At 46.7% G+C, this 19,673-nt stretch overlaps 1 protein-coding gene across 1 annotated transcript; it reads right to left on the bottom strand.

Annotated features, from left to right (window-relative positions):
* Positions 1-704: 704 nt before the first annotated feature.
* det1 (DET1 partner of COP1 E3 ubiquitin ligase) lies at positions 705-17,738 on the bottom strand. The gene is made up of 5 exons (XM_072470571.1): positions 17,478-17,738; positions 10,848-11,958; positions 6,060-6,250; positions 2,677-2,868; positions 705-1,889 (listed from the first exon to the last, which is right to left on the bottom strand). Exons 2-5 carry the CDS (start codon positions 11,931-11,933, stop codon positions 1,700-1,702), a joined length of 1,659 nt encoding a protein of 552 aa, XP_072326672.1. The 5' UTR covers positions 11,934-11,958; positions 17,478-17,738; the 3' UTR covers positions 705-1,699.
* Positions 17,739-19,673: the final 1,935 nt, after the last annotated feature.

The raw sequence follows: 19,673 nt of genomic DNA, 5'->3' as shown, positions 1-19,673 counted from the left end.
TGTTATTTATAATTAGTCCATTGGATGTACCTTTTAAGCGTGAAGGATTCAGTGCAGAACATAGGAAAAATTCTAAATTTTGTTTCAAATTCTCTGTCGCTGTTGCAGACTCGATGGACCAAATGGCTTCCTGCATTGTAAGGACTTTATGGTTCTATTGAACTTTCGGACTAACAGTGATCTTTTCTGGTCCTGAATATTTGTTTTCATAAATGCTCAAGCAGTTATATTTTAAAGGACTATAAAATTCATGATGTGGAGATGCCGGTGTTGGACTGGGGTGGGCACAGTAAGACATCTTACAACATCAGGTTAAAGTCCAACAGGTTTGTTTCGATTCACTAGCTTTCAAAGTGCAGCTCACCTGATGAAGGAGCTACGCTCCGAAAACTAGTGAATCAAAACAAACCTGTTGGACTTTAACCTGGCGTTGTCAGACATCCTACTATAAAATTCATGTCAGACTAGAACTGGGACCAGTGACTGTACTGGCCTCAACAACTCAGAAGAATACATCTTTCTGCACAGTTGCAAAGCACCTGTCATTACAAACAGAAATGTGAGAGTCGACTGAAGATTTAATGGTTTCTGGTCATTTGTCCACATAAGTGTTACCATCTACAGGCGTGTTTTCCTGTTTGTATAATGTATCTGGTGTATCTCTACACTATGATAAGTGAAATAAGAAATCAGAAGACCAAACATCATTTTCTAAAAACTTTGATTGACAGTTGATGTGATATGTTCATACATAAAAAGGTGTTTTCAAAATGTAGCGTTCATATGAAAAAATAAGTTTAAAGCCCACGTAATATTTGATTTGTAAAATTAGAAATCCATCATACAACAATTCTTATTTTTAAAAAACAAATTGAGATGCATTGTACCGAGGACACCGCCACATAAAATTAAATCTGGTTCAATTAGTTCACATCACTAGTGAAATAAAAATACAGTACCTTAAATTGGACAGCGCTAGTAGTTTACACCCAGTTTCACTCAAACAAGTCAAACACTGGGAATGAAACAAAACTGCTGGGAAAAAATAATTTTAGATAGGACCAATGGTTGGAAGCTTCCAATAAAAGGTTCTTAATCTGGACTTTTTCTTTTCTCAGACTGAACTGAGCCACTGTGCAATTCCAGCATCTTTTGTTTTTATTATTGATTATACTAGCGTTCTCAGGATTCCACCCCATCCCCCACCCAGGTCACTGTAGAGACACATTCATTAGTTGTTCCCAATTTAAAATTGGACTTAATTTCCCCAAACTTCCCAAAACTATGGACAAAGTTTATTGCACAGAGTCCATCATTTCCTATTTGGCTGTTAACCAGTCAAATGCCGGGCTCTACCACTCTAGACATCTAGTATATAATTAACTGTAAATGAACGACAGACACAAAGAGATAGGGGTAACAGTCCAGACACACCACGCACATAGGGTTTACCTTTAGTGGAGAAAACTGCTGCATTAAAACTCTTGATCATTCAGCCTGTCAGGTATCAAAGATGATTCAGAAGCCTGAATTTGACTTTTAAGGGGCAGTTACTTAGCAGTATTATTACTTTTGACCAAAGTTCAAAGCTCCACCTTTGGTAGTTTCAAGAGTTTTATTAGGATCCCTTCATGAGGCCCCACAAAAAGTACAAAGTGAATCCGAGCAGCACAAAATGCTTCGAGATCGCACACCATCTTCACACACACGCGTGCCGCATGTGGAAACTGACCACATACTCTGCGTTTGTCCTCTGCACTGATATGGCAAATGGCTCAAAAGGATGAAAGGTGAAAGCTACCAGGCGTCGCACTGTATGGTTAATTGGCCGTCCCAGCAGCCCTGCTTGGATTTTAAACTTAAGTAGACCAGAATCCCGAGCGTAAAATCTGAAAACAGAAACATAAATTTTCTTTGTAAACTTCAGCAACAATGGGTTAGCAACACAATGATTGAAATATCATAGCCACAGCTTTGAGTTCAGTAATAAACGGCACTGGGACATGAAGAGCGAGCTGCCCCCCCTTCGAGGGCACTAAGCCATACATGATGGCCAAGAGTGCCATCCAGGGCGGTACTGTACTATACAGAATGAAAGGTCCTCACATCCCTCCCTGGTCTGTATGGAGTTAGGTGACCATAGTTACACAATTGGTGCGGGGGGGAACTTCCATTCAGGTTCCAACTCCTGATCGTTATCTGGTTGGTCATGAGAAAATATGCACATTAGTGCGGACATCAGCAAGAACAGGATCTGGCTTGGCTATGATGACTATACCACAAATCACCAGTCAGACTCACATGTAAAGAATGACCATTTGGGCGAAGTTAAAGAAGGAAAAAACAGCAACTGCAGGCAGAGGGGAGAAACTTTGAGGGGAGGGAACACACAAATGGTCACTGGGAAGTACTTTGTTATGATATGAAACATTCCATCAGACACAACGAAGGAAGTAGAATCCATATTACCTTTTAAATCCATATTACCTTGGAGAAATACTTGAAGAAAATTTTAAAAGGCATGGGAAAAGGATAAGTGAATGCAACCAAACGGGTAGCTCTTTCAGAGAGGCAGCGCGGGTACAATAGGGTTGAACTGGTTCGCTGCACTGCCAAATTGCAGGATCAATTTAATGAGATGCTTCCCTCCAGTTCAAGTGCAATGGATTGCTTTACCTGATAGGATGATCGCCACAGGTCTTGGGCCTCTCCATGACAGAGACCCACTTGTCATCGTAGCTGAAGAGCGAGAGATCGAGATATGGACTGCTGCTGTAGGACTGTGCACTGATAGGCAGCTGTCCGAGGAGTCGCCTCACTGCCTCAGTGTGACCCCCATATTTGGCATTCACAATAGTGTCTTTAAACCTGGAAATAAAGGACCAGGTTTCACCGATTCGAACAGAGTCTGTAATTTATATGAAAAAGGAGCAGGAATAGGCCATTCAGCCACTCAAGCCTGACCACCATTTAATAAGAACATGGCTGATCAGATCTGATAAGTAATCTCAAACCTGCATCCCGCTGCCTACCCTCATACCGACCTGATGAATGTCTGGTTTCCTCTGTGACAAGCATTTATGCAATGGGCACCGAGCTTAAAAACCCAGAAACAAGCAAAGTTATGCACATGAACACTCTACTGAAGTGTGAAGATATATTTACATTTTTAAAAAAAAGGGAGGTCATTTATTTATGCTGTACAATGTTTAATGAAATGTCACCTGACCAAACCTCCAGGAACAGGTCCATCCAGAGTTTGCAATCCCGCTAGTACTGTTGACTAAATAAAGAACTTTGGCTATGACACCAGCAGAATTTCTTCTCTGGTGATCTGACAACCTCCCAATCAAAACAGCATATCATTGTCTTTCCCTGGTCTCTGTGTCTACCGTTTGCCTGCTGTTCTCCAACAGAGCGGTGTCTCGCATTCAGAATCTCTCAGAAGCAGGGGTCACATGGACATGACAATCGTATTCTGACAGGAGTCAAGTTGGAACCTTAAAAATTTGGCCTATTGAACACCTTACCACTGTGCAGGCCCCATCCAAATAGGGTGCCCAATCAAACCCAGAGTGTACAGCATTAACATTTGGAACATGTTCAGTTATATGTAGTTTGCTAGAAAGGAAAAATCAACATGAAGCTACAAATAAAGAAAAGCTTAGCAATTCACTGGTATATTTTATTCTAAATCTTGCTGGAGGGCACACTTCTTGCCTATACTTCCGACTGCCACAATTTTTGGTTACCAATTTGTCTCAATATTTACCACTCCAAACTCTTGCCAACATTTCTGTTGACAAGTTTCTGAATCGCCCAACTTCATTATTTGAGTTACACTTCAATTGTAAATTAATTCATCACTGTTTCCATTGATGAAAGGATCAAAAGATCTGTTCCCAAGGATGGTTGGATTGAGAACGAGGGGGCACAGATTATAGGTAATTGCAAAAGAAAGAATGGCGACTGCAGCCAGTGGTTAAGATTTGGAATGTATTGCCCGAGAGTGTGGTGGAGGCAGGCTCAATCGAGGCATTCAAGATGGAATTGGATTATCTGAAAAGCAAGAATGTACAGGACTGCGGAGAGAAGGCAGGACAGTGGCACCAAGAGAATTGCTTCTTCAGAGAGCCAGCACAGACCAACGGGCCAAATGGCCTTCTTCCGTACTGTAGTCATTCCATAAGAATGGTTTTGTATATGGAATGTACAATGTTCAATAAAATGTCACCTGACATTTAGAGAGAATCTCCGTGAGGACCCCTTTAAAGGTTGGCACCACATTATTAGTCATGAATATAAATGAACAAGTTAGTGGGAGGGTCACATGACCTATCGATATCTTCATTAAAACGTCAGCAAAAGACATTTCCAATAAGGATGCTTACTGCAGTATTGCACAGCCCGACTTTCACGCAAAACTGCTTCAAAGAATTAAATTGAAATTGAATCCTTGTTTGACATTTGTGGATTCCATATGATTTAAGAGAAGTGATGATCTGGGCGATCAGCGTAAGACATTGCAGACAAGGAGAACCTATATCAGTCACATGTGCAACAAACACCTGAAATATGTACATTTGTATATATGCACTTGCGTACAAAGGAGTGCATGTGCATGTATACGGTGCATATATGTTTGTTAACTCTCTCCCTATTATCTGGCACTGTAACTGCTCCAATTTGTTCCCACTGCATCACTAGCAATCAATGTCACAGTCGTAATAAAACAGACAAGCGATCGGAAATGTTGTGAAATATACAATCCTTATAAAGACAATATTATAAATTTGATTATCACAATTAACATTCACATTTCTTGGTATTGTTTCCCACAGTTACTGCAACAGTGAAACTCACTTTGACCAATTTGGCTACAGAGGAAGATTCAGCACACATACTGGTTTTGACAGTGTTGGGTGGTGGGGAGCATCTCTTCCTATACAGTTAGTAGTGATGTTATGTTAGAGCATTGAAGTTTGGCACTACCAGTCAGAACTTTATATAAATGCCTGCAGTTGTACTGCAGATTCGGTATGCGAGGTTGAGTCTGCTGGAACTATATATAATCAGGAGAGGTTCTGATAAAGGGGTATCATAATAATAATGTTTATTATTGTCGCAAGTTGGCTTACATTAACACAGCATTGAAGTTACTGTGAAAATCCCCTAGCCGTCACATTCCGGCGCCTGTTCGGGTACACTGAGGGATAATTCAGAACGTCCAATTCACCTAACAAGCACATCTTTTGGGACTTGGAGGAAACTGGAGCATCCGGAGGAAACCCACACAGACACAGGGAGAACGTGCGAGCTCCAGTGCGAACGTGCGAACAGACAGTGACCCAAGCCGGGAATTGAACCTGGGACCCTGGAGCCGTAAAGCGACAGTGCTAACCACTGTGCTGCCGTGCCGCCCAACACCAAAAGCATAAATGACCTGTCCCATTTCTTTACAGATGCTGGCTGCCCAATAGTCTGTCTGTTCCTTGCATTTTCTGTTTTAACTTAAGAGTTCCAGCAGTTTCACATTTTCTCTGAAGGGTGGTGTGAATTCACCCGGGAAAGAGCAGCAGGTAATATCATGAAACCTCTTCAAAGCTAACCCCATAACATGCATGTTCGTATTGTCAGCATCCTGCCTTCCTCTGACAGCACAGTAGCATTGTGGATAGCACAATTGCTTCATAGCTCTAGGGTCCCAGGTTCGATTCTGGCTTGGGTCACTGTCTGTGCGGAGTCTGCACATCCTCCCCGTGTGTGCGTGGGTTTCCTCCGGGTGCTCCGGTTTCCTCCCACAGTCCAAAGATGTGCGGGTTAGATGGATTGGCCATGATAAATTGCCCTTAGTGTCCAAAATTGCCCTTAGTGTTTGGTGGGGTTACTGGGTTATGGGGATAGGGTGGAGGTGTTGACCTTGGGTAGGGTGCTCTTTCCAAGAGCCGGTGCAGACTTGATGGGCCGAATGGCCTCCTTCTGCACTGTAAATTCTATATGATATGCAGAATAAAGTGAAATGTACAGTAAAAGACCTTAGGCAGCAAACTGTCACTCACCTTCGCTGGATTTGTCTGGCAAAGTTATTGCTAGACGCAGAGCAGGGGAACTGCACGGCCTCGCTGTGTAATGTGGCGTTCCGATAGAGATCACAGAAATTTTCAAACAGTTGTAAAAGCTCGTCACAAGTGTTCTCAAACACAGCCAGAACCCGGGTGGTCACCATGTTGTACACGACAAAGAATGACGGCTGCAGGGAGCAGAGACAAAACAGCACCATGAGAGGGAAAGTGAGCCTGAGGTCAGCTATGTACGAATCAATGATCCTTCACAGACAGTCAACTATTAATGCTGGACATGGTCTGGAGGGAACTGCAACACCTGGTTATGTGGAAAACCTGCTCGTAGTGCGGAACCAGCAAGTGATGCTTGCCGCTGAAACACTGATTGCAATTCTGAGTGGCTGGGAGAAGAAGGCCTTTCCAGCTGGCTGCAGCCATTTTAAAATGTTGTTTTAAAATGCTACCGTTTCTCCCAACCCCAGCCACCTTTATTTCCCTCTTCCCGGGTCTCACTCTGGTACAACTCTAGACTGCCAGCAGGAGACCAACAACGAGAATGTGTGTAATGCATAGAAAACGATCCGGGTGCTACATAGATGGGGGAGTTGGAGACGGGCTAATAAATAGATAGATTGGATGATGAACTAAAAAGTACCGATGGACAGGTATCTTAAATTTTGAGAAGCTTTATAATGCCAGAAAGAGAGGTGGATAGAATCTTAGGAAGAGAATTCCAGCTAACAGGACTAACATAGCTGAAGGCGCGATCACCAATGTTTGGGCAACGCAAGGTCAGAAAGTCAGAACCAGAAGATTAGAATATTTTGCGAAGGATTTTAGAATTAAAGAGGTAGGGTGGAGCATTGGAGGGAAAGACGAGAATTTTAAAGTTACTACACTGGGGGTGGAGTAATGAAACTTAATGTGAGACAGAGAAGTGTTGGAGTTGAGACAGATCTAGAATTTGTGATGGGAGGCTCTGAAGATTGTATTAGAGCTGTACGATCTAGAAGCAACAACGGCATGTATAAGAGTCGAAAGGGTTCATGGAAGGGGCAGAGGCAGGCAATGTATGCAGGTAGGAGTGAACAATCCAGAGAGTGGATAAGATGTGCGACTAAACGTTTACCTCAGGATTGAACATTACATCAAAGTTACTAACCATGGACTCTTCCCAACAAAGACCTGACCTAATCTGACATCTAAACTCACACTTTGCAGCTGTGGGAGACCGCAAATGATTTTACCCTCACAATTTCTTATATATTTTGTAAGATGTGGGGACCAGAGGCAAGGCAAACCTTTGTTATAGAGTCATAGATGTTTACAGCATGGAAACAGGCACCTTGGCCCAGCTTGTCCATGCCGCCCAGTTTCTATCACTAGTCCCACCTGCCCATATTTGGCCCATATCCATCTAAACCCACCCTGCCCATGTAACTGTCTAACTACTTTTTAACAGATAAAATCGTACCCGCCTCTACCACTGCCTCTGGCAACCCGTTCCAGATGCTCACCACCCTCTGCGTGAAGACATTTCCTCTCTGGTCTCTTTTATATCTCTCTCCTCTCACCTTAAACCTATGCCCTCTAGTTCTAGACTCCTCTCCCTTTGGAAAAACATGTGACTATCTACTTTCTCTATGCTCCTCATTATTTTATAGACCTCTATAAGATCGCCCCACAGCCTCCTACTCTCCAGGGAAAAAGTCCCAGCCTATCCAGCCTCTCCTTATAACTCAGACCATCAAGCCCTGGTAGCATCCTCGTAAATCTCTTCTGCACTCTTTCTAGTTTAACAATATCCTTCCTAGAATAGGGTGACCAAAACTGATAACAGCATTCCATGCGTAATCTTACCAGTGTCTTGTACAACTTCAACAAGACGTCCCAACTCCTGTATTCAATATTCTGACCAATAAAACCCAGCATGCTGAATGCCTTCTTCACCACCCTGTCCACCTGCGACTCCACCTTCAAGGAGCTATGAACCTGTACTCCTAGATCTCTTTGTTCTGTAACTCTCCCCAACTCCCCACCATTAACTGAGTAGGTCGTGCCCTGATTTGATCTACCAAAATGCATCACCTCACATTTATCCAAATTAAACTCCATCTGCCATTCATCGGCCCACTGTTGTAATCTTATATAACCTTTTTCACTATCCACTATGCCACCAATTTGGTGTCATCTGCAAAATTACTAACCATGCCTCCTACATTCTCATCCAAATCATTTATATATATCACAAATAACAGTGGACCCAGCACCGATCCCTGAGGCAGACCACTGGTCACAGGCCTCCAGTTTGAAAACGGACATCGCGCGACAATCACCAGGCAGGAATGTTCCCTTCCAGTCGGGGAAGACTTCAGCAATCAAGGACATTCAGCCTCTGATCTCCAGGTAAGCGTTCTCCAAGGCGGCCTTCAGGACGCGCGACAACGCAGAATCGCCGAGCAGAAACTTATAGCCAAGTTCCACACACATGAGTGCGGCCTCAACCGGGACCTGGGATTCATGTCGTGTTACATTCATCCCCCACCATCTGGCCTGCGAAATCCTACCAACTGTCCTGGCTTGACACAATTCACACCTCTTTAACCTGAGGTTACCCCATCTCTGGATCTGTAAAGATTTAATCACCTGCTAATGCTCGCATTCCAAGCATTGTCTGGCAGCTTTGAATTTGCCTATATATTTGTTTCTGGAACATACCTCTTCATTTACCTGAGGAAGGAGCAGCGCTCCAAAAGCTAGTGACATCGAAACAAACCTGTTGGACTTTAACCTGGTGTTGTAAGACTTCGTACTGTGCTCACCCCAGTCCAACGCCGGCATCTCCACATCATTGAAAATGATGGACAAACTTTGCAGATATAGGGGAGTTACTCGCCACATAATTCCCTGCCTCTGATCAGTATATGGCTGGTCCAGTTCAGTTTCTGGTCAATGGTAACCTCCCCCTGGATGTTGGCAGTGGGGGATTCAGCGATAGTGATGACACTGAATGCGAAGGTGAGATAGTTACTTTCTCTTTTGTTGAAGATGGTCATTGTGTGGCACGAATGTTACTCACCACTTGTCAGACCAGGCCCGGATATTGTCTTAACCATTACCTTGACTGAAATCAACTTATTCAGCAAAGATCGTCCAAGACTGATCCTGGGGAAAGGATGAAAACTTTCCTCCACTAGAGGCTGGCTGCTCTGCCATGCATCTCCAGCAATGTGTGTTTTCATTTCCTTGTCTGTCTCGGAGTGAGGCAATTTTGGAATTACTCTGAACGTTTAGTTGTATTTGAACCAATGGCATTAATCAAAACCCAGCCTGTGGTTATTCAAATCGGTGCACCATCTAAAGATTTGAGGTCGCAGATGTTGCTACACTGTGGAAACATTAATTTATGGGTAGGGGACGTTTCAATTGGTTAATTTAAAAGGTAGCCATCTTCTGATGTCTCCTTAAAATGAGCAATGAACTGTTCTCGAGCCAAGTGCTACCTTCTTTGTTATATTATTCGATTAGGTTTTACTGTTGCAGTGTATGTCATGTTATGAACTACTTAAAATGATCCCAGAGCGATTATGTTGGCCTATATTATTGAGATGGGGTGGGAGGGACCCAGGATATTAGGGTTGTTTTACATTTCTCCCTTTTTCCCCATCCCCTTACCAACTCTGGCTGGGGTACAATTTAAATGGTTTCAGATAACTCACCCATGTGTCCATTCTTGATATGAGACACGACAGTAAATGTTGGCAGGCTGTTTAACTGTAGGGGCCTCACCACTGAATTCAATCTTAGAACATAGAACATAACAGTGCAGAAGGAGGCCATTTGGCCCATCGAGTCTGCACCGACCCATGTAAGCCCTCACTTCCACCCTATCCCCCGTAACCCAATAACCCCAGCTAACCTTTTTTCTGGTCACTAAGGGCAATTTATCATGGCCAATCCACCTAACCTGCACGTCTTTGTACTGTGGGAAGAACCCGGAGCACCCGGAAGAAACCCATGTAGAGAACGTACAGACTCTGCAGACAGTGACCCAAGCCGGGAATCGAATCTGAGACCCTGGCGCTGTGAAGCCACAGTGCTACCGTGCTGCCTCGCACAGATGCACTTGGCGGCAGGAGTCGCTAAATCAGGAACACGTGCACCATCACAGGCTGAACTCACCCTGCACTAAATCTCTACAGCAAACTCTTATATTTCTTCAGCACTTGCCGGGCACAAGAAAAGGTCTCCGAGCACTTTGCAGTAAACACGGAGCAAGACAGAAAACGTAAAGATGGCGAGGGAAGCCTGAAGGCATGATCAAAAAATAATAATTTCTAAAGAAGAGAAGGAGGAGGCAATCTATGGAGTTGTCTTCTGGTCTACCAGTTTAATACTACAATAAACAGTGCACTTAACACAAGATTATTGAGGAAGCCATAGACCGTTGCAAAATAAATGCATAAAACACTCTGGTTCCTTCCTGCTAGATTTATAATATGCCTATTATTCAGAGCACTATTAATCCAACAAATGACAGCCTTTCAATGTGGAAATCTCCTCCCACTCACAGCCCCAACCATATTAGACGCGAGTCCAGCTTTAAGACACAAGTCAATTCATCTAAATATTTTAGGCTTTCCCCCAAGCTTGGACCCAGCCATCCTCCACATCCAGGGCCCCGTGCATCAACAGTTTGTTTCCTCCCACTGATCATTTCAAGACCCATTAAACTGGGGCAGCTAAAAGCTGCAACCTGTTCACCGGTACATGTTGGCTCTGTACCTGGGAGGGGTCAGTGACCCGGAGGGTCACCACGTCCTCGCTCGTGTATTTTATCAGGAGGTGATTCTCATCCAGAAGCTGCATCTTCCACATGCGCAGTTGCTGCAACTGATCGAAATACTGAAAGAAACGACGCTTAGCCGCGGCACTGCCATCGTGCTCTGCCCTTTGCCACAGGTACACCAGCAGCCGGTGCTTCAACGAGTTCAGTGTTTTTTCCTTAAAGGGGCGTGATGTGGCATTTTGTGCATCACCCTGCACCTCAGGATACACAGCTGACACAGTGAGGAGGTCATCTTCATAGCAGAAGCGTCCAATGGTTCGAACGTCAATGAAAGTTCCTTCCGGGGTAACCTGGAACACGTGAATGGTCTGATGCTGCACTGAGAGAATAGCCAAGATATTTTTATACAGGTAAAGCCCTTGGTTGTGCGAGAGAATGATCTTGTCACACTTAAAGGTTCTTGTGTCACAAAGACTCCCTGTGTGCAAGTCAATGATGTGCAGAGAGTAATCCTCTAACGGAGAGCGAGGGTTTGGTGTAACGGACTCATTGTTTCGGTAAACTTCAAAAAAGAGGGGGTGAGGTTCCTCGGGGAGGTAAGCAGCAGAGCCAACAATGACATATCGGCAATCATCAGTGAACAAGCTGCACTCACGATTCAGGTGCTCCCCATTCGACGCTACGTTTGTGACGTGCAGCAAGACAAAGAAACGTTCAAACAGTTTACCGCGGATGCTGACGGACTGAAGGTCATTGGCTCCATTCAGCATGATCTCGCCATCGTAGCCCTGGAGGAGGTCCTCAGCTGCCTGGCAGCCCTGGTACTCGTAGATCTCCAACGAGGTCTGGTCCAGGGAAAACGCAATGAAGTAGCGACCATCAGGAGAGAACTTGCGCAGAAAACATGGTGGCTTTTCTACATTTACAACGGTGAAGTTGGGAAACACGTTCTGGTGCAGGCAACGCACCATATACCAGTGAGCACCAGGCCTGCCCGAATAGATCCGCCGTCGTTCCAGCCGGTAAACAACATTCTGGTTCTCAATTCGACGAGGTTTGATGGTAGGTTCGTCATCGTCCATTCTCAGCCATCACCACATGTTGTCTCTGCAGCAGCACACAAAACATTGAAAAGCAGAGTCAAGCCAAGTCTGCCACTGGGTCTGCACTTGTGGTACCAGAAACAACACAAATACATCATTACAAGCTGGATTCCCACTGAAATATTGCCCGTTATTTACCTACTGATTACTTGTACATTCCATGCTTCATGCATTAGAGAAGGTGCAGAAAGGATTTTACAGGAACGGCTGCAGGGATGAGGGACTTTGAGTGACAAGGATGGATTAGAGAAGCTCGAGGGGAGAACACAGAACAAGAACATAGAACATACAGTGCAGGAGTCCATTCGGACCATCGAGTCTGCACCGACCCACTTAAGCTCACTTCCACCCTATCCCCGTAACCCAATAACCCCTCCTAACCCTTTTGGTCACTGAGGGTAATTTAGCATGGCCAATCCATCTAACCTGCACGTCTTTGGACTGTGGGAGGAAACGGGAGCACCCGGAGAAAACCCATGCAGACATGGGGAGAACGTGAAGACTCCGCACAGACAGCGACCCAGCGGGGTATCGAACCTGGGACCTTGGCGCTGTGAAGCCACAGTGTTCAAAGTCATGAGAGGGCTGGGCAAAACAGATAGGAAGAAGTGTTCCCGTTTCGAGACACCAAACGGAATTGATTGGCAAAGGAATCAAAAGCGACACGAGGATAAATTTTCTTTTAACGTAGCGTGGTGAGGATCTGGAATGTTCTGCCGGAGTATTTTGGTGAGAACAGATTTAATTGTAACTTTCAATGGGTGTTAGATAATTACCTGAAGAGAAAAGAAAACAATGTTACAGGAAAAAGGCAGGGGAGTGAGACTAGAATCATAGAATTTACAGTGCAGGAGGCCATTCGGCCCATCGAGTCTGCACCAGCCCTTGGAAAGAGCACCCTACCCAAGCCCACATCTCCACCCCATCTTTTTTGGACACTAAGGGCAATTTAGCATGGCCAATCCACCTACCCTGCACATCTTTGGACTGTGGGAGGAAACCGGAGCACCCGGAGGAAACCCACGCAGACACGGGGAGAACATGCAGACTCCGCACAGTGACCCAAACTGGGAATCAAACCTAGGACGCTGGAGCTGTGAAGCAACTGTGCTAACCACTGCACTACCGTGCTGCCCTGCTAACTTAGTCTTGCAGACAGCTAGCATTGGCACAATGAACCTAGTTACCTCTTTCCGTATTGTACCCATCATACAATTCTATAATGTTCTGGGGTTTAATAAAATGTGGATGTTGGAAATGTTTGTACTTTGTCCATCTGAACTGTAAAAGATGGCAATTATAAAATCCTGTCCTCCTAAATTTGGCTTGTTCCCAGAAGAAGCATTTTGAACAGTGTAATGCAAATCAGGCACTGGTGGTACATGCAGGAGGTTAATGTATCCTGTGCTTAGTGACATGTGAGGCGACCTATTTCTTCCACTGTTCTCTGTCCAGAGAATCATAGTGGAAATCATTATGTTGTCTTGCTACATCCAACATATCATGAATTTCCAGTTACATCTGTAGCAGACAGCCTTCCAAAAGGAAGACATTTTTGCATGGACAAATCGTGAGCCGACTCATCCCCAACCAGTCAGGCCAGTGAATACCTTTAGTCTGGCTCCTACCTTTCCACCTGTCTGGCTTGAGTGGCCCAGGAGTAATACTTCTAACAAAATGACAACCTTCCTACAATATCAAGGTGCTCTAATAATAAAGTGAGGGGATTGATTACGGATATCACACAAGGAAGGGTCTCCCACACTAAACTAGATTAAGGGAGTTGTTTTCTCCCCTTGATGGGATATTAGTTACTTCCCGGTCCTTGGGACTTTCGTTTCTAATGAATCTCATAGATTCAGTCCATCTGAACCCCAATGCCTTAACGTCCTCAACCTATGAGTGATTACCTGATCCAAAATTTTGATTTTCTTCGAGTACTTTCCCACTGAATTTAACTTGAGACACTTTTGGTGGAAAGATATTACGGAAGCTCAGTTGGAAGAATGCAGAGAAAGGACGTGCGTGAATGGGATAGTAATGACCTTTTGGACACTTAGTGACTGGGCTACTTGTGAAGGACAAAAAGAGGCACCAAACTGGCCCGAGTCAAGTACACGAGCCTCTCCAGCCAAGTAGTCACTGCATTACTATCCTCCAAATAGGGCCAGCAAATGTAAGGGAGGTTATACACCTGCAAATGAGCAGCAATGGAGAAGCTGCTTCAAAAGCCATCAATGTTAGCACTCTGGGAACACAATCATTGTGAAATGGGCAGATGGGGCAGCAAATGTAAGGGAGGTTATACACCTGCAAATCAGCAGCAATGGAGAAGCTGCTTCAAAAGACATCAATGTTAGCACTCTGGGAACACAATCATTGTGAAATAGGCAGATGGGGCAGCATGGTAGCACAGTGGTTGCTTCACAGCACCAGGTTCCCAGGTTCATAGAACATAGAACAATACAGCGCAGTACAGGCCCTTCGGCCCACGATGTTGCACCAAAACAAAAGCCATCTAACCTACACTATGCCATTATCATCCATATGTTTATCCAATAAACTTTTAAATGCCCTCAATGTTGGCGAGTTCACTACTGTAGCAGGTAGGGCATTCCACGGCCTCACTACTCTTTGCGTAAAGAACCTACCTCTGACCTCTGTCCTATATCTATTACCCCTCAAAGTTATGTCCCCTCGTGCCAGCCATTTCCATCCGCGGGAGAAGGCTCTCACTGTCCACCCTATCCAACCCCCTGATCATTTTGTATGCCTCTATTAAGTCTCCTCTTAACCTTCTTCTCTCCAACGAAAACAACCTCAAGTCCATCAGCCTTTCCTCATAAGATTTTCCCTCCATACCAGGCAACATCCTGGTAAATCTCCTCTGCACCCGCTCCAAAGCCTCCACGTCCTTCCTATAATGCGGTGACCAGAACTGTATGCAATACTCCAAATGCGGCCGTACCAGAGTTCTGTACAGCTGCAACATGACCTCCCGACTCCGGAACTCAATCCCTCTACCAATAAAGGCCAACACTTCATAGGCCTTCTTCACAACCCTATCAAACTGGGTGGCAACTTTCAGGGATCTATGTACATGGACACCTAGATCCCTCTGCTCACCCACACTTTCAAGAACTTTACCATTAGCCAAATATTCTGCATTCCTGTTATTCCTTCCAAAGTGAATCACCTCACACTTCTCTACATTAAACTCCATTTGCCACCTCTCAGCCCAGCTCTGCAGCTTATCTATATCCCTCTGTAACCTGCTACATCCTTCCACACTATCGACAACACCAGCGACTTTAGTATCGTCTGCAAATTTACTCATCCACCCTTCTGCGCCTTCCTCTAGGTCATTGATAAAAATGACAAACAGCAACGGCCCCAGAACAGATCCTTGTGGTACTCCACTTGTGACTGTACTCCATTCTGAACATTTCCCATCAACCACCACCCTCTGTCTTCTTTCAGCTAGCCAATTTCTGATCCACATCTCTAAATCACCCTCAATCCCCAGCCTCCGTATTTTCTGCAATAGCCTACCGTGGGGAACCTTATCAAACGCTTTGCTGAAATCCATATACACCACACCAACTGCTCTACCCTCATCTACCTGTTCAGTCACCTTCTCAAAGAACTCAATAAGGTTTGTGAGGCATGACCTACCCTTCACAAAGCCATGCTGACTATCCCTGATCATATTATTCCTATCTAGATGATTATAAATCTTGTCTCTTATAATCCGCTCCAAGACTTTACCCACTACAGACGTGAGGCTCACCGGTCTATAGTTGCCGGGGTTGTCTCTGCTCCCCTTTTTGAACAAAGGGACCACATTCGCTGTCCTCCAGTCCTCTGGCACTATTCCTGTAGCCAATGATGACATAAAAATCAAAGCCAAAGGTCCAGCAATCTCTTCCCTGGCCTCCCAGAGAATCCTAGGATAAATCCCATCAGGTCCCGGGGACTTATCTATTTTCAGCCTGTCCAGAATTGCCAACATCTCTTCCCTACGTACCTCAATGCCATCTATTCTATTAGCCTGGGGCTCAGCATTCTCCTCCACAACATTATCTTTTTCCTGAGTGAATACCGACGAAAAATATTCATTTAGTATCTCGCCTATCTCTTCAGACTCCACACACAATTTCCCCATCCCTGTCCTTGACTGGTCCTACTCTTTCCCTAGTCATTCGCTTATTACTGACATACCTATAGAAAGCTTTTGGGTTTTCCTTGATCCTTCCTGCCAAATACTTCTCATGTCCCCTCCTTGCTCGTCTTAGCTCTCTCTTTAGATCCTTCCTCGCTACCTTGTAACTATCCATCGCCCCAACTGAAACTTCACACCTCATCTTCACATAGGCCTCCTTCTTCCTCTTAACAAGAGATTCCACTTCCTTGGTAAACCACGGTTCCCTCGCTCGACGCCTTCCTCCCTGCCTGACCGGTACATACTTATCAAGAACACGCAGTAGCTGATCCTTGAACAAGCCCCACTTATCCAGTGTGCCCAACACTTGCAGCCTACTTCTCCACCTTATCCCCCCCAAGTCACGTCTAATGGCATCATAATTGCCCTTCCCCCAGCTATAACTCTTGCCCTGCGGTGTATACTTATCCCTTTCCATCATTAACGTAAACGTCACCGAATTGTGGTCACTGTCCCCAGAGTGCTCTCCTACCTCCAAATCCAACACCTGGCCTGGTTCATTACCCAAAACCAAATCCAACGTGGCCTCGCCTCTTGTTGGCCTGTCAACATATTGTTTCAGGAAACCCTCCTGCACACATTGTACAAAAAACAACCCATCTATTGTACTCGAACTACATCTTTTCCAGTCAATATTTGGAAAGTTAAAGTCTCCCATAATAACTACCCTGTTACTTTCGCTCTTACCCAGAATCATCTTCGCCATCCTTTCCTCTACATCCCTAGAACTATTAGGAGGCCTATAAAAAACTCCCAACAGGGTGACCTCTCCTTTCCTGTTCAATTCCCGCTTGGGTCACAGTCTGTGCGGAGTCTGCACGTTCTCCCCGTGTGCGCGTGGGTTTCCTCCGGGTGCTCCGGTTTCCTCCCACAAGTCCCGAAAGACGTGCTGTTAGGTGAATTGGGCATTCTGAATTCTCCCTCAGTGTGCCCGAGTGACTCGGGGATTTTCACAGTAAAATCATTGCAGTTTTAATGTAAGCCTGCTTGTGACAATAAAGATTATTATTAGATGCAGGCTTTGGATGGCAAAGTAGTGAAGCAAACTTAGATCCATCCTTAGTCTAATCTGTAATTAACACTTTAAAACAGAGAGACAACAGGAACAGGATTAGTGATGCAAAGTACAGGCAGCAGCACTGAATGGGGCTCACAATGTGGGGGTCCCAGGTTGATGGTTATCACAGTCAGATATCCCCGTGCCCAGTCCCTTCCCCCAGGTCTGTTGCCACGGTTCCCTCTCTCTCTCAGCCTTAGCTTTGCTGTGAATGGTGGGGCTCCCCATCCTGCCCTGCGCTCACCTGGTGCACACAGGCCGCCCGTTCACTGCCCAGCCCCGCACCGGCTCAAACTTGCGGCGTCTGGCCCACCAGCGTCCGCTCCGGTCCGCTCCCGGCAAGTCAGCCGGCACCAAGCGGCTTATCCCACACTGCACCGCTCCCCGGCCAGTCAGCCGGCGCCAGGCAGCCTATCCCACACTGCACCGCTCCCCGGCCAGTCAGCCGGCGCCAGGCAGCCTATCCCACACTGCACCGCTCCCCGGCCAGTCAGCCGGCGCCAAGCGGTCTATCCCACACTGCACCGCTCCCCGGCCAGTCAGCCGGCGCCAGGCGGCCTATCCCACACTGCACCGCTCTCGACGAGTCAGCCTGCGCCAGACGGCCTATCCCACGCTGCACCGCTCTCGACGAATCAGGCGGCCTATCCCACGCTGCACCGCCTGTAGAGGGAGTTTGAGCTGCTGGTGTCATGTTGTGTCCTGGGATTGCTGCATTCTACACCAATGTTTGCTTGAGTATAATCCAGAATGAACAAACCAGTAATAAATTTCCACCCCACTTTAACCCCCCCCCCCAACACACTAATTTACAGGAGTGCTGCATGGTGATCAACTCTTAACAAAGACACTTCCGGTTGCGGCGATACGGAGCTAAGCCGCACATTTCGACGGCTCCCGCTAGAACGGACGTTTGGGCTCTCCAGAGGCGCCCCAACGGAAATTTTTCGACCACTTCCTGTGTGGGAAGGTGAGAGCAAGGTCCCCCTTCCATAGTGCATGGAGGGGATCAGAAGTGGAGCGGGGAAAAAAGCGGCTTTGGAGCAGCGACAGAAACAAGGGAGGAAAAACAAGATGGCGGAGGGTGGAGATCGAGCAGCATGGGGGCCGGAGCAGCAGGAGTTTCTCAGGCGCTTCGTGGAGGAGCTTAAAAAAGAGGTGCTGGCGCCACTGCTGACGGCGATCGAGGGGCTGAAGGAGACCCAGGAGGTAGAGATCCGAGAGGTGAGGGAAAAAACCACCGAGGACAAAATCTTGGTCCTGGCGGTGAAGCTGGAGGCGCATGAGGCGCTGCACAAGAGGTGGACCGAAAGATTCGAGGACCTGGAGAACAGGTCGAGGAGGAAGAATCTTCGGATTCTGGGTCTCCCTGAAGGGGTGGAGGGGGCCGATGCCGGGGCGTATGTGAGCACGATGCTCCATTCGCTGATGGGTGCGGAGGCCTCTCCGAGTCCCCTGGAGCTAGATGGGGCTCACCGGGTCCTGGCGAGTAGACCCAAGGCCAACGAACCGCCAAGGGCGATAGTGGTGAGGTTTCATCGTTTCGTGGACAGAGAGTGTGTCCTGAGATGGGCCAAGAAGGAGCGGAGCAGTAGATGGGAGAATGCAGTAATCCGAGTCTACCAGGACTGGAGCGCGGAGGTGGCAAAGAGGAGAGCTGGTTTTAATCAGGCCAAGGCGGTGCTGCATAAGAAGAGGGTGAAATTCGGAATGCTGCAGCCAGCGCGACTGTGGGTCACGTTTCAGGATCGACACCACTACTTTGAAACGCCTGAAGAGGCTTGGACCTTTATCCAAACGGAAAAATTGGACTCAAACTGAGGGTCTGTGGTTGTGGGGGGGATGTCGATTGTATACAGGGTTTTAACTATGCGTAAGGATTGTTCCACGGGTGGGGCGATGGATGGGGATGGGGGAAGAGATTTGATGGGAAGACGGTGGGGAATGTGGGCGCCGGTGCTGGAGGGAGGGGAGGCTCGGGGATGGGGGAATTGGGATAAGGCCGCAACAGGAGCTGCGCCACAGGGGGCGGGGCTGGCTCAGGAAAGAGCGGGCTTTTTCCCGCGTTAGGGAAGGGCGGGGGGGGGTGGAGGAGGAGGGGGGATTTCCACACCGGGGGGGGGGGGGGGGTTCAACGGAAAGGCGGGGGAAGCCGGGGTCAGCTGACTTACGGAAGTGTTATGGGGGGAGCAAAAGACCTAGATTTGGATCTAGCGGGGGGAGGAGGGGAAAATAGTGTTGCTGCTGCAATGGCCAAGGGGAAACTGAAAACAGAAGAGGTGGTCGGGGCGGGGGTTCCCCGTGTGGGGGACTGGAGGCGCGGGCACGGGACTGGCCTAAAACAGGAGATGGCTAGTCGGCGGGGGGGGGGGGGGGGGATCCGGCTGATAACGTGGAATGTGAGGGGCCTGAATGGGCCGGTTAAGAGGGCCCGCGTGCT

Source organism: Scyliorhinus torazame, chromosome 12 (assembly GCF_047496885.1).
Source record: "Scyliorhinus torazame isolate Kashiwa2021f chromosome 12, sScyTor2.1, whole genome shotgun sequence".
Taxonomy (NCBI): Eukaryota; Metazoa; Chordata; class Chondrichthyes; order Carcharhiniformes; family Scyliorhinidae; genus Scyliorhinus; species Scyliorhinus torazame.
This window is presented reverse-complemented; position numbering and strand designations above follow the sequence as displayed.

Excerpts from the sequence above, each read along its gene's own strand:
- det1 (XM_072470571.1), bottom strand. The coding sequence starts at position 11,933 with ATGGACGATGACGAACCTACCATCAAACCTCGTCGAATTGAGAACCAG. Across the intron at positions 6,251-10,847 it reads GGGTCACTGACCCCTCCCAG|CCGTCATTCTTTGTCGTGTA; the intron begins GTACAGAGCCAA and ends TGCTCCCTGCAG. Across the intron at positions 2,869-6,059 it reads GCCAGACAAATCCAGCGAAG|GTTTAAAGACACTATTGTGA; the intron begins GTGAGTGACAGT and ends CTTTATTTCCAG.